Source organism: Pipra filicauda, unplaced genomic scaffold, assembly GCF_003945595.2.
Source record: "Pipra filicauda isolate LSUMZ 115617 unplaced genomic scaffold, ASM394559v2 scaffold253_size2546935_pilon, whole genome shotgun sequence".
Lineage (NCBI taxonomy): Eukaryota > Metazoa > Chordata > Aves > Passeriformes > Pipridae > Pipra > Pipra filicauda.
Window position 1 is genome coordinate 2,093,837 of NW_024104369.1, and position 13,181 is coordinate 2,107,017.

Genomic DNA, 13,181 nt, shown 5'->3' on the forward strand with positions numbered 1-13,181 from the left:
TTCAAGCGGAAAAGGGAAGAGAAAAAAACTACGGAATTTCTTTAACCTTCTGCAATGGGAAATTATTTCTTAATACAGAAAGCAAAATACTAATGTAAGATCGAGAAAAGTTTGTTTGAGACTATGATTGTCTGGTTGCAAATTTAAAACAGTACAGATTTTTAAAGTGTGCAATGTTTTATCCAATGAGACATTTATAGGTTAATTTTAGGAAAGAGAAAAGAAAAATTAAGCCCCAGTTTTAACCAGAGGGGGTGGGGGAAGATGGTCCTACAAGGACTGTTGACAAAACATTGAGAAATGTCTTAGTAATGATGCCAAACAGCAGCAGGAGGTTTGAAGAACATTTAAGAATTATCTGATAAAGTCTAATAAATAGGAAAATAGTCTTCAGAGCTCTGTGTTATCTGCCTGCAAAAGATTGCAGCCACTTCATGTCTAGAGTGAAACTGCTTAGCAGTTTTCTAAAGCCATACACTCTCAAACATAAGTCAGATATCATGAAAGATATGCCTAATTGATAACCTAGAGAATTGTTTCATTTCAGAAAGATTTGATTACATTTGTACTGTTTGAAAATACAGCTTTGCGTGTGCATTCACCAGTTTATTCTGGAAAATTGACCCCTCTTCCTCACCTCCTCTCCCATTGTTAAGAGACCTCCTGGTAGCACTCTGTGCCAAAGCTAACTGCTTTTAGTGTCAGGCATTAGTATGGCAATTTTGGAGGAAGTACCATGAATTCATTGTTATGGATGCAGTGATGAAAACTCACCCTTTTCAATTTGGCAGCAGCTTCTCCAGAGCGGATTGCAGCCAGCAAGCTCTGGTGGATCTGTTCTGGGTCAGAGCGCGGGAACGTCATCGCGGTTTGTCTCTTAGTGACAGGGGGTGGGTGGTCAGTGGAAGCACCTGACTGCGCCTGACTCTTCTGCTCACTATTCACATTGCTGTCTTTCTATAAAGGGACGAAGTGGGAGGAAAAAGAAACCAAAAAATTTTAATCTGAATTAGTTATAAATGTAAAACTGAGTCAACCTGGCACAAGGTTGCATAGCAAACTGCTGCCGTTCTAGTGTTTGGTTGATTCAAGATTTCAGAGACCAGCCACATTCCCACTGGAATAGTTTCTCCCTCAAATAATTATGCCAGCAAAATTTTATGCCTCTGTTCAAGTGTGTTTGTGGCATGATCACTTGAAGCCAAACTAATCACACCACTCAGAATTAAATTCAAGAAATTAACACAGAGAACCATAAGGAACAAATCATAAGCACTCCAAGCATAATAATAGGTATACACAGGATAAATGACTATTTAATTTACAGTTCTTTAAAGCAGAGGATGCTGATTATGGCAAGAAATAAATATTTCAAATCATCTGAATTATACTGTTCTCATTTTTAACATTCTCTGTATTCATGTACTTCATTATAATGCTGTGCTACTGCTGAACACCACTGGGTGTTTTCACTGTACGAATACAGCCCTTTCTGACCAGGAAGTGGTTCACAGACAAGCCTTTAGAGTGGTTGCACTAGATGGCAGTGGATCAACAGTCAACCAGTATTAGAAATAAAGTTTACCTTGTCCATTAGACTATTTTGTGGCCCCACTGTTAAGGTCTGTAAGGAAGGGCTTTTCACTTGAGGCATGGAGGTAGCTGAGGAGAATTCAGCTGCCAAAGTGGCAGAGGAGAGTTCAACAGGAAATTCCTCTCTAGGTGCCTGGTTAGTGATTGTACGCATCTTATTGAATGACTGCGACCTTTTGACTGCAGAGGAGACAGCAAGAGCAAAAGGGGATGGTCTTGAACTGGAGTATGGCTTTGGAACTGCAAAAGTTCTTAGAGTTTTTAGGTTCAGTGGTGCTGGAGGACAGGGGGGATAAATTAAAGGTTTATTGCTTTTAACAGGAGAAGTGGAGGATTCAATGTTTTTTCCATCATCAACTTTTTCTTCATCTGTTGGAGAAGAGGAAATACTTGTTTTATGTAAAGCCAAAGAAGTCAGATCAGGTGATGAGATTTTTTTCCCCATCTCTGTATTCTTAGCTTCATTTTGAATTGAATTAGGAGCACAAATGGTACTTCTGGCAACTGCAGATGTCACATAATGACCTGAAGCTCTTCGTTGCATCTGCAGATAAAAAGAACTAGGCTTTGTTGTAGGACTTAATGCATTTGACTTGTCCTGAGTCTCAGAAGAAGCATTTGTATTATCCAGGCTTAGCATCAGTGGGACACGCTGCTTGAAAGACTCCTTTTCCATCTGGTTGCTCTCAGTAGTAATCTCAGCTCCAGAGGTCACAGTATGTTCAGAAATGCTGTTCACTCTCTGCAGCAGATCATTCGCTGCTGCAGCTTCATTTTGTGAACCAACCTGTAAATGACCCACACTTTTTGACAGATGAGGAATTTCAGCTTGCACTATGAATTCTTTGGGGTCTTCATGCTTCAGAGAATCTTCCAAAGTAGATACCTCTTGATCCTTATGATCTGATGGAACTTCTGGTTCCCAGTTCTTCATTATTTCTAAGAATTTTGGAGGCACTATTTTATAAGTAGTCATGCCAATTTTTGGTATGTAATCCCTTGTAATTTCATTAGCAGGCTTGGGTTTAGGTCTGGTGTCCTGTCTATAAAAAGGGTGACCTTTTACAGAAAAGTCATCTGGAGTTTTTGCAGTTGTTTCTGGTAAAACAAAATTACTGCCATTTATACAGACGTGACTCTGGTCTTTTATGGGAATTATATTTCCATGGGTAACTTCTTGTGTCTCAAGGTTTTGTTCTATTGACGTATCTTCATCCCCTTGCTGCGTTCCATGCATCACTTGAAGAAGGGGGTTGTTTGTATCTGTGTTATGTTGAGAGACCAGTTCTCTGAATGTGGATGATTCAACACCCTGAGGAACAATAATTTCTTTCCGAGTAGACCTTCCCAAATTGCTATCCGAAGGACCTGTCTGGATTGCAACATCCTGAGTTTTTACTGTATCCAAGCTGCTTTGATTTGTTTTGTCATCTTGCTTTTCTGACATCAGTTGAGGATAATTCCTATGACTTACAGAGATGTCATTTTTACATGCCTGGAAGTTTGATAGTCTGTCAACTTCGAGCTTGTTATTTTCTGTAAAATCTACTGGTTTAATTTCAGCTGTCTGAAGTTCTTTCCCCTCTTCTTTTGTTGGAAGGAGTTTTGTATCGCTGTGATCTTTAAGTTAAAGAAAGATTCCAAAATTAATACAAATGCCAAAAAGATTCAATCTTCCTCCTTACATCAAGAAGCTCTGCATCTAATGTATTTAACTACGACTGGCTTCTCACTGACATTAAAAATTTCCTTAACACTTACTTTTAAAAGTTATTTAAAGATATAAGTATATTTGACTAATATTGCCAAATAGTAGTATTCTAATTCAGGTATTCTTCCTTAATAGACAGGCTACTGGTGCAATGCATTGACTTAATAGAAAAAACTATTCTAGAATCATTTAAAAAGTGCTAATGAATTTCAGTTGATTATATAGGCATTGGTGACTCAAGAGCTCAAGGACTATTCAATATCAAGTTAGATACAGCTTTTATTTAGTTCCACACATTTGTGGCTTCTGCTCTTTAGTTTTAATGTCACATCTTATTTGTCAACTTCACCTTATGTATTTGTACATGGAAACAACTGAAAAACATATGGACAAGAGCAATTTTTCAAAACTATTTTTCCTACTCTTTAGTTGGTCTGATAATTCAATTTTCTACCCCTGGACTAAACACGTGATCGTCTCCAAAACATGTGAATATTTGAGTCAAATTGTTTTAAACAGAATATTGGGAAAAATTAAAGTCTTCAGGAATAATCATTTGAAGTGGTTATTTTGTGGGGGGAAAAAAAGTCCTCATTTCAAGTATGTTATAAAATGGAGGATAAAATTTATATCACATATAAACAGGACTCATGCAGTGTTGTTATGATTTATAAACAGAGGTGTACTGAGTATAAAAGACTATGGAAGGCCTAATATATAAATCTGAAAATCAGTGTCACAAAAGGGTAAAATAAATCAGTCAGGTCACTAAATCCACAGAAAAATTTATGATCCATTAGATGCACAGGATGTCGTCATTTCATTTCAGATCAGCGTGTCACTTTCTTCTATTTGTGCTTAAAAATATTTGCATTTTCATGCAGAAAACTCACACTAATTTCATAAGCGAAGACCAAATGATGGCCTCTTCCTCTCTGCTGGGGTATGGTACCCATGGCACCCCACATAGCAGGATAACCTTTGTGTCCAGCCTTCCCTCTCCTTGGCACTGTCCCACCCATCCTACCCTACAACAGCATAACACAGCTTTGACTACTGCTATAACAAAAATATACCAAAAATACCTGCTCCCCAAAAAAATCCCTGCATCCAATTCTTGCCACCTCATCTCAAAAAGAATACACCAAAGCTAGAGAAAGTGTAAAGAAAATAATCTGATGATAACAATTCAAGAGTTGACTGTATTGTCATTTCTTCAAAGGAATAGAAAAGTTCTCTTCAACCTTGCTTTGAAGTATTAAAAACGAGTGGGAACTACTCACCATTGGTTTTATTTTGATCTAAAATTTTAAGCTTCCTGTCTTTTTCAACTCCAGCATCCTCACTGCTTATCTTAGTCTGTAGTCCTCTGCAAAGCACAACAGTACATTAAATATGCTGGTATCATTCATTTCAGTAAACACGAGAAACGATGCAAGAGAACTGGCAATATTCTCCAAATACAGATGGACAAAATAGAATTGCTCTGCCAAACACTGGAATACTCGACAGAATAGATTATTTTATTTTTTATAAAACAAGAGGAAATGCTGCCATGATATGCTACCAAAATGACAAGCAGCTCCACTTGCTTCTGTGTAAGCAGATGATCAGTTTCCCTTTCTCTTCTCCCCCTCCTTTTGCTTACACGTGCAGTTTGAACAAGCCCCTTTCCAGTAACAACTCCTTTTCTGTGAAGCCACAAGGGTTTTTCACTCATATAACAACATTAGTGTGAAGTGCTCTGACATCCCTCACATCTAAAACGTGCCCTTGATTTTGTCCAACACCACAATACACAGGAAGCTGCATGAGATGCTGACTGTGTATGAACACATGAACTGTGCAGTACAGACTTTTCAAAATAGTTCCTTTCCAGAAATACTTGGAGAACAGTGAAGAAACATCCACCAAACATATTACTTGCATACTAAATATTTTGCAAATGCATATAGTATCTGTTCCCCTCAGATCATGGGGGACAAGAGAACTGCACAAATGTTGAATAAGGGGAGGTGGTGGTGGTGGGGATATTAAGTCCTTGGCTTAAAAAGGTAAATGAAAAAGGCAAAAATACTTAAAATTTCTCTACACAAAGTTATTAGAACTTCCAACTTCCATCTTTGCACTTTCTGTAGTTAGAAATACTGGCATTATGAAGATTCCAATTCATTTGCCACATCAAATGCATTAGCTGTCAGAAACCAGTGCCTTGAGCTGACACATCTGCTTTGAATCATTTAAAATGATAAATTTCTCAATAACCATCCATGCACATGTTGCTTAAAGTACCAAATATACTGTAAATGTCCAATAAACCTCTGAACGGGAGTGTATGCCCTCAAAATTATTGCTGGAAGAAAGTTAAAGCTCGGTCCAGCACTCTGTACTCTTGCTTATCTTCATTCCTTTTAACACAGCTGAGGGACTGAGTTACAACTATTAACAACAGGCTGAATTGGTCTTTTAATAGAAAAAAATATAATCAAAAACCACCAAACCCAAAAGCCACAAAGCACCACAGAGTATCATTACAGAAATTAGTGGTTTTGACTGGAATATTACACATATTTCCCTGCTTTGATCAAAGAAAGTATTTCTGAAAGTAACTAGATCTTATATAAAAGATCTGAATTATCAAAAGTTTTCCAGAAATATAATGTCAGAGAAACCCTAGTTCTCATTTTGGAGTCCCTGTGATATTTCAGGAAACAACTGCCAAACTCTAAAGCCGGAGCACAGTACAGGCTTCATGATACTCACCAGGATTATAAGGCATGAAAGGCTACTGCAAATTCATCGATGGGGTGGGGAAGAAACATCCCCTGGACAACTACCCAAACTGGCCCAATAACAAAGGTCTGACAAGTTCAAGACAACTTATTAGAACCCCATAGAGGAGACACAACTAAGCAACTGGGACAACATTTGTCAGGACAGAGCATCAAAGATTTTTGCAAAGTCACATTTGGCCTTGGACTGACAAAGAAGTCCCTACAGATATAAGTCAAAGCTCTCCTTACTGCCTTGAAAGTTCTTCACTACTAGGGCAGTCACATTTTGGCTTCAGTACAATAATTGAAATAGTTCTTTCAATTTAATTTGGGAACAGTAGCCAGTTTAGTTGCCCCAGGGAACAGAGAAACAGTGAATTACATTAACACAATGGGACTTCTCTGGACAATCAACATTTATTTCAAGCAGGCACTAACTCATGTTGGGAACCTGCTGAGTCAGGTACTTTAACAAACATGCTGAAGGGCAAAGGTATAGCATCAACAGAAGGGAAAAAGAGCGGTTAAGGAAACTAATGTGTTTATTCTTTAAAAAAGCAGAATTAACTTGTTTTCCTGAGAGCAAATGGATTGAGACAGGTCAAGACAACATATAAGGAAAAGAAAAAATAAAAATTAAAGCCAAAAAAGATGCAAGCAATAGATAACCATGCCCAAAAAACCAGAAATGGCTGATCTACCCGTTTTTCCCCATCTGTAAGAAAGAATTTGTGTATTTTTATTTAACTAATCAATCCCAATTTTTTTTTGCAGCATACTGCTGTAATAAATAGAGTATTTTAGAGCTGGGTTCAGCTTTTCTGGGGTCCAGCTGTTTGAGTAGTAAGGAAAGGGAGGCTAAAACAGAATAGCCTACAGAACACTTCATTGTCATTTTTGTTGAAAAGCTTCATGAATTACTGTGCACAGAAGAGTGCTGCAATGAAAGCTAAGCATATTAAAGCTCATCCCTCTCACAATTCTCTATTCTGTGCTCCACAATAAAACAGCACTGCATTTTATTTGCCTCCCCCATCGCCTCCCCAATGCTCCTTTCTTTGTCACAAAACGTACTTACTTGCCATCTGTGCTCATATTTTCTTGTTTTTCTTCCTTGAAGCTTTGTGAGTTGTCTACGGAAACACTGCCAGGAACAGGAGTTGATGGAGCAGGATCATTTTTTTCATTTTCCAGTGGTACCTCAGCAGAGCTGAAGGCTACAGTAACCTCTCCTGTCCTGAGAGAGGTATTGGTACTTTCACTGTTCTCTCGCTGTTGCACACTTATCTCGTCCCTTTCATCAATTTCTTCCAGGTTGTGTTCTGAGCTCCTTACACCTACACTCAAAAAAGAAAACAAAAAAAGCAAAAAAACCCCAAACCCAACAAAACCCCAAACAGCCCACAGCTCTCAATGCAGGGCGTAGATACAAAAGGACTGTTGAAGGCAGCCTAAATAGTTTGAAGAGGGAAAACTGACTTTTTTCATAATTCAGGTAAGTTAAAAAAAAAAAAAAAAAGAAGGAGGGGAAAAAAAGAAGAAAAAAAGAGAGACCCATTCAGACTTTCAACTTCACAGTATTCTCTGGTTCTTTCCAATTCTCTCTTTTTACACAGTATTCTCTGGTTCTTTCCAATTCTCTCTTTTTACACAGTATTCTCTGGTTCTTTCCAATTCTCTCTTTTTACACATCTGGTTTTGCATCTGTAACTATTGTATAACATTTTCCTTGCTTAACCCAAGTACTGGATTAAGATACATGAAAATATATTTAGCATTCTCATAATCCCAAATTTCATGGGGGCAGACAGTTTCATTTCCCCAGATTTCTTATACTTCTATTAGCTCTCCAGTGAGTTTTAAAACACAGTTTCTCTATAATAGAGTAGGAATGTTAAAGAACTAAAGAGTAACCCAAATATCAATGCTGCCCATGGTTTGAACAAGTTTCATCGTCACTATCAAAAATTTCCCAAACCATCCTAAGTGTATTAAAACATAGTTGGAAGTGTCTTGTGCAGCATCTCATGTTACAGTAGGAAGAAAAGTTCATAGAAAAGTGTTAATCCATAAAAATACTGACATTTTGCAGCCAGAGCACAGTTAAACTAAAAGGTTTAGTTACTGGATTAGGACACACGTAAATCAGCGTACTTGAAGTTGAACTAATAAATGCACCTATTTCGATTTCCAGAAGGATTAACCATCATTAGCTTTACTTCCCTGCCAGCAGTGTATTCCTGTCACAAGATGATGATTCGCATTTATCAAATATTAGTAAGTACGCCATTCAGTAAACCTCTTGGCTTTTAAACTTGCATTCCATATACAAAGATAGTAATTCCATCCATATAGTGCAATATGGTGCTGTGGAAGACTAACGGGAACGACCGAGTGCGTTTTGCCTGACCTGTCAGCTTTGGGTGCACTGATACCTGTCAGGTACAGGCTTTGCACTTGGGCAGTTATGTTTCAAACTTTTCTAAGTAGTATCAGTAAATTTCCAAGTGTGAACCAAGCCAACGATCGAAACAAAAAGCAAGGAATACTGGAAAGTCACAGATCCCAGAGTACAAAAAAATCTTAGACTGACTTTTTTTTGTAGTGGCTAAGATCCCAGTACTTCTTGAGAAGTACACTGTTATAGAAAAGTAATAAGAGGACAGTCTATATTTAAGAAAGGCTCAGTACAGAACAGAAACTTTGATTTTCCCAATAGGGTCATTAATTAAGAGGTCACTAATACCAAAGTTACTCATTCACTGTTACAGAGCAACTACAAAAGCCAAACACTTCACCATTTAATTCTTGGTATTATATTGCATTTTTGTAATAATGCTTTGTAGTTACAAATTAAGCAATGTGATCAACATGCGCCATAGTGCTGAATGCAGAGGTGATTTAGATCCCCAGGGAAAGAAAGGCAAGACTGTAAAGTGGTGCACATGAGCTCCTTCCATGTGGTTTCAACACAGGTACATACAAATATGCCACACTGGTATTACAGGGACTCCTAAGAATTTACTAGTCACGAGGGCCTTTTCTCCCTCTTACCTGCTGACAACCCCTTTCATCTCCACCTAGGGAAAAGTCATACCCAGCAGTCTCATACTTAAGGAGATCATTTTATTGATGTCAGCATCACTTTATGTGTGCAAAGATAAATATATATATATCAGAATGCACAACAAAGCATAAGGGAAGGTGAGCAAACATCAGACCTGCTGAGACTATTCCACAGCCCATAACTGGCTCTCAGGAATACTGTCTCCTTTGCTGGTGAGAACTATTATGCCATGGGCCTGAGCCATCACCACCGGCAGGAACAAAGACTATGATTTTCAGTCTAAATACTCTATGGAAACCTGAATTATACAAACAAAGCACAGCCAGGACTTCTGACAAGAGAAATGGAAGCATTCTCAAGTTGCTATGGCTTTGTGCCCAGGCACTGTTGTCATCTCTCCGCTGCTTTTCCTCTGGAGAGGAGAGTAACAAAGGCTCAGTTGTATCTATACTCATGGGATGGAAACTTTGCTTGGGTTGGTAGGAGACATTCCTGACATTCCTAATATATGAAATTCTGTTCTTTGCTGTGCTAGAAACACTTCCAAGCTTTGGAGTGGACTAACCTGACCTACAAATGGATAATACCAAACAAAACCAACCCTCACACTTTTTCCAAAGTGCTCTACTTCATTTGCCGGTATTAGATCAGCCTTGCTTGCTAGTGGGTTTTCATCTATTACTGGATCTCATTCCAGGCCTGGGCCACCACTGCTGCAGCAGAATCAAGTCTGAATGCATTTGATACACAAACAACATTTAACCACCATCCTTCACATACATCATGCAGTTAATTCCCCCAGGGGAGCAGTTCAGATTTTGACTTGTTTCCAAACCCTCAGCTTTTATGTGCAACATATCGCTAGGAAGAACTTACAGCAATACTGGCTACACACTGTTGCCTTATTGCTTATACACTCTATATGTAGTTCTATATGCAATATATATTGCATTCGTATCTGCATATAGTTTATCCTCTCTGAACTTTTGTCATTGGGTTTTAATTAGCCCTAAAACAACATTGTTAAAGCCTCCACTGTGACACTGACGATATACCTGATGAGATGACTGACATACCAACTGCAAGTCTCCTTTGAGTAGTAAGAACACTCTTTGCCTTGCAGAGAACAGGCTGCTGCTGCTCTGTGAGCTGTTATGTTCATAAGCACCGAAGCCAGAAAGCCTGACTACATCATGCAAATCTGCTCTTGACTCTATAGCCCTTAACAAGGTTCTTAAGAGATACTGTAACCAATAGGATTATAGCAAGGGATTTGTTTGATGGAAAGTTATTTAAAAATCTGTAATTTCAAAATATTTTTTTAACACCATTTTCCCTTCTTCCCTGGAAAAAAAAAAAAGACTAAGCATTAATTAAATTTTGGGAAGGGGAACAAAAGTCATAATGGAGAAAGAGAATTGTTGTTTATAATCCCAGATGTTCTAATTAATTCTCTGTCAAGGTTTATTCTAGTAGATGTGTGCCTTCAAACTATTTTTGTCAAGATACAGGCTTTTTACACCATGGGAAAGCTGTCATTTCACAACAGCCAATTCCATATGATATAGCTTCACTTAATGTATATGTGTCTAAATAGTGCATAGTTAATAGACACCAAATTGAATATTTGTAATGGTTCATTTTAGGGCAGAAGGTAATACTGTATTTGCAGCTTAGTTTTTTTTTTTGCTTATTTGCAGAAGTAGCAATGGATAAGAGAACTACTTTGGAATGCCAGTCACAGCCAAACAAAAGCTCACAATGCTTCCCAGAAGCCCAACAATTAAAGCAGTATTAATCCAAATGGAAGGAACTGCAGGCTTTTTGTAAAGTTAAAATTATGTCCAACTTGACAATTAAAGAGATATTGAACTACTTGATCTGTTTAAAACAATACACAACTGTGTATAATTTTCAGACCAGGCACGGGACAAGTGTACTGCAGCTGATTGTGCCACAGGTTAATATGGTTTTCACAGCGGGAGGGGCTTTGCTAAAAGGACCCTTTATACATAGGCCTCAGGACAGTTTCTGAGATGCCACCAGAGAGCAGCAGTATCCCATGAGAAAAAGAAAAAAGAGGCAATGAAACTGCTATGTGACTTGTATCTACATTTAAAAAAACTGCACTACGTTAAGTGTTCAGCAAAGGCCTTTGCATGAAGACAGCAGGAGAACTAGAGAATGATGCCTGTCACTAACTGCAGAGGTAAATCCTAGGGCTCAACACAGACTGTTTAAGCCCAGTGAAGATAACTACATTTTTCTATTTCTTTCCGTTACAGCTTAAATTGGAATATTTAATTACAGAATTCGAATGCCTCAAGTAGATGTTCCTAAATCTACGGAAAAACAAACAGCCATTTCTATGAAGTTCAGGGCTGTTTATTTACATAGCACTGGAACATTACAGTGACAGGAACTGCAGAAATTCTAGCACAGATTTATAATCTTAAGACAGAAAAAAGTACAAGAAAACCAAAAAACTTAATTTTAAATCACAGTATGATAACCTTGCTTATCATCTTAGACCCATTGCATGTAGATAAACAGTTTCCAACATAGAAAATTAAGAAATAATAAACATAATAAACATAACTCACTTAGAATTGATTACTCTCCTTCATCTGCTACAACTAGGAAAAGGAAAGGTTACAGCTTCATTACATCTTCAGCCTCAGACTGCACAGTATAGGTTCATACTCTCACATATTACGTTATCTATTCTTTCTATTTAATGTCTTTTCTGACAATTTAAATAAATTGCCCTAAACACAAACCAAGGCCAACTTTACTGATTACTGATCTTCATTTTTTATCCTTTGCCAGAGACCTAGCATCCTAGCAGGTGACTTTTTCAGTTTTTGTGGTACATTTGTGTTTTCTTGGTCCAACCAATTTGACTGGTACACTGGTATCCTGAATAAAACAGCTGGAGAACTAGCACAGAAACTGAGTGTTTAGCCTCATATAATGCCAGTGGCACTCTACAGGCTTAGCATTTATAGATTTCATTCTTAGTGTAATGCACTGAAGAGTGATTTTTCCAAACTGCACTGGCACTGATTATTCTAAAAGCTTTTAAAAATTTTAGAAGACTTTTAGATGCTGTACCCAGTATCTGAACCCTACAGTCTGGTGCTTACAAACAAAAGTACTCCACAGCACAAACTGCCTAAATTAAAAAAGCATTATGTTCAGCAGCTAAATAATTGTATTTTAAACAGCTATACTTTATCACATTTTTTCCATAACACCCAACAAATAATGTATGAACAGCTATTTATGCATTCAGTTTATATTTACAACTTATGTTTTCAAAGGCTGTTCAGATGACAACCAAAAGGCGGGCGCAGATTTGCTCCTGCCCCAGGTTACACAGGTCAAGGGCAGCACAAGGCAGGGTTCTAAAAACAAGACTGGGCTTTAGCTTTTGGAAGATTTGCTATGAGGTACAAAAAAATCATATAAATTATGTCTAGTTCTTCTCTACAACTTGTGAGGGAGGTGGGAAAAACAGGGATAATGTTTAGTTTATTAAATGTAAAGCACAGATACCAGTACAAAATATATTGTATGTGTTTCTGTAGACATTAAAAGTAAAACATTTTTATTTTAGAAAGCCATATTTGTACTTCAAGGGAAAAGTTAATTAATCTGAAGAATTAAAGTTAGTTCTATTCTTATTACACATCTGCACTATAGTAATTTATTGCTATGAATTATCATAACTTGCTATAAAGTAGATTTTGTCCATGCTTTTGGAAAAAGAACCAACCTGTTTCAGGCTGCATTTCGGTGGTTCTTCCTTCCACTTGAGTGGAGGCCGATTCTGTTGTCTCCATTACTGCAAAAAGTGAAACAACGACCTCTTTTTATTTCCTCTCAATTTCTGTACCAACAAAAGTTCTAGATAAATGGTTAGATTATGGTCTTACAGACTACTGAGTTCTTCAAGAAATACATCTTCTCTTAAGCAACTATTGCACATTGTCACATTTTCCAGATATTTTAATCTCAACTCTTTGGTATTTTT

The 13,181-nt window shown here is 37.6% G+C and overlaps 1 protein-coding gene across 10 annotated transcripts in view; it reads right to left on the reverse strand.

Moving 5' to 3' along the window:
* COBLL1 (cordon-bleu WH2 repeat protein like 1) overlaps nt 1-13,181 on the reverse strand; it is a 77,433-nt gene that overhangs the window by 4,475 nt on the left and 59,777 nt on the right. For all 10 annotated transcript variants that reach the window (XM_039382080.1, XM_039382075.1, XM_039382074.1 and 7 more), the window contains 5 exons: nt 12,924-12,992; nt 7,157-7,415; nt 4,588-4,673; nt 1,586-3,213; nt 775-957 (listed from right to left, as the gene is read on the reverse strand). In XM_039382080.1, coding sequence (XP_039238014.1) covers nt 775-957; nt 1,586-3,213; nt 4,588-4,673; nt 7,157-7,415; nt 12,924-12,992 — 2,225 coding nt within the window. The remainder of the gene's footprint in view (nt 1-774; nt 958-1,585; nt 3,214-4,587; nt 4,674-7,156; nt 7,416-12,923; nt 12,993-13,181) is intronic.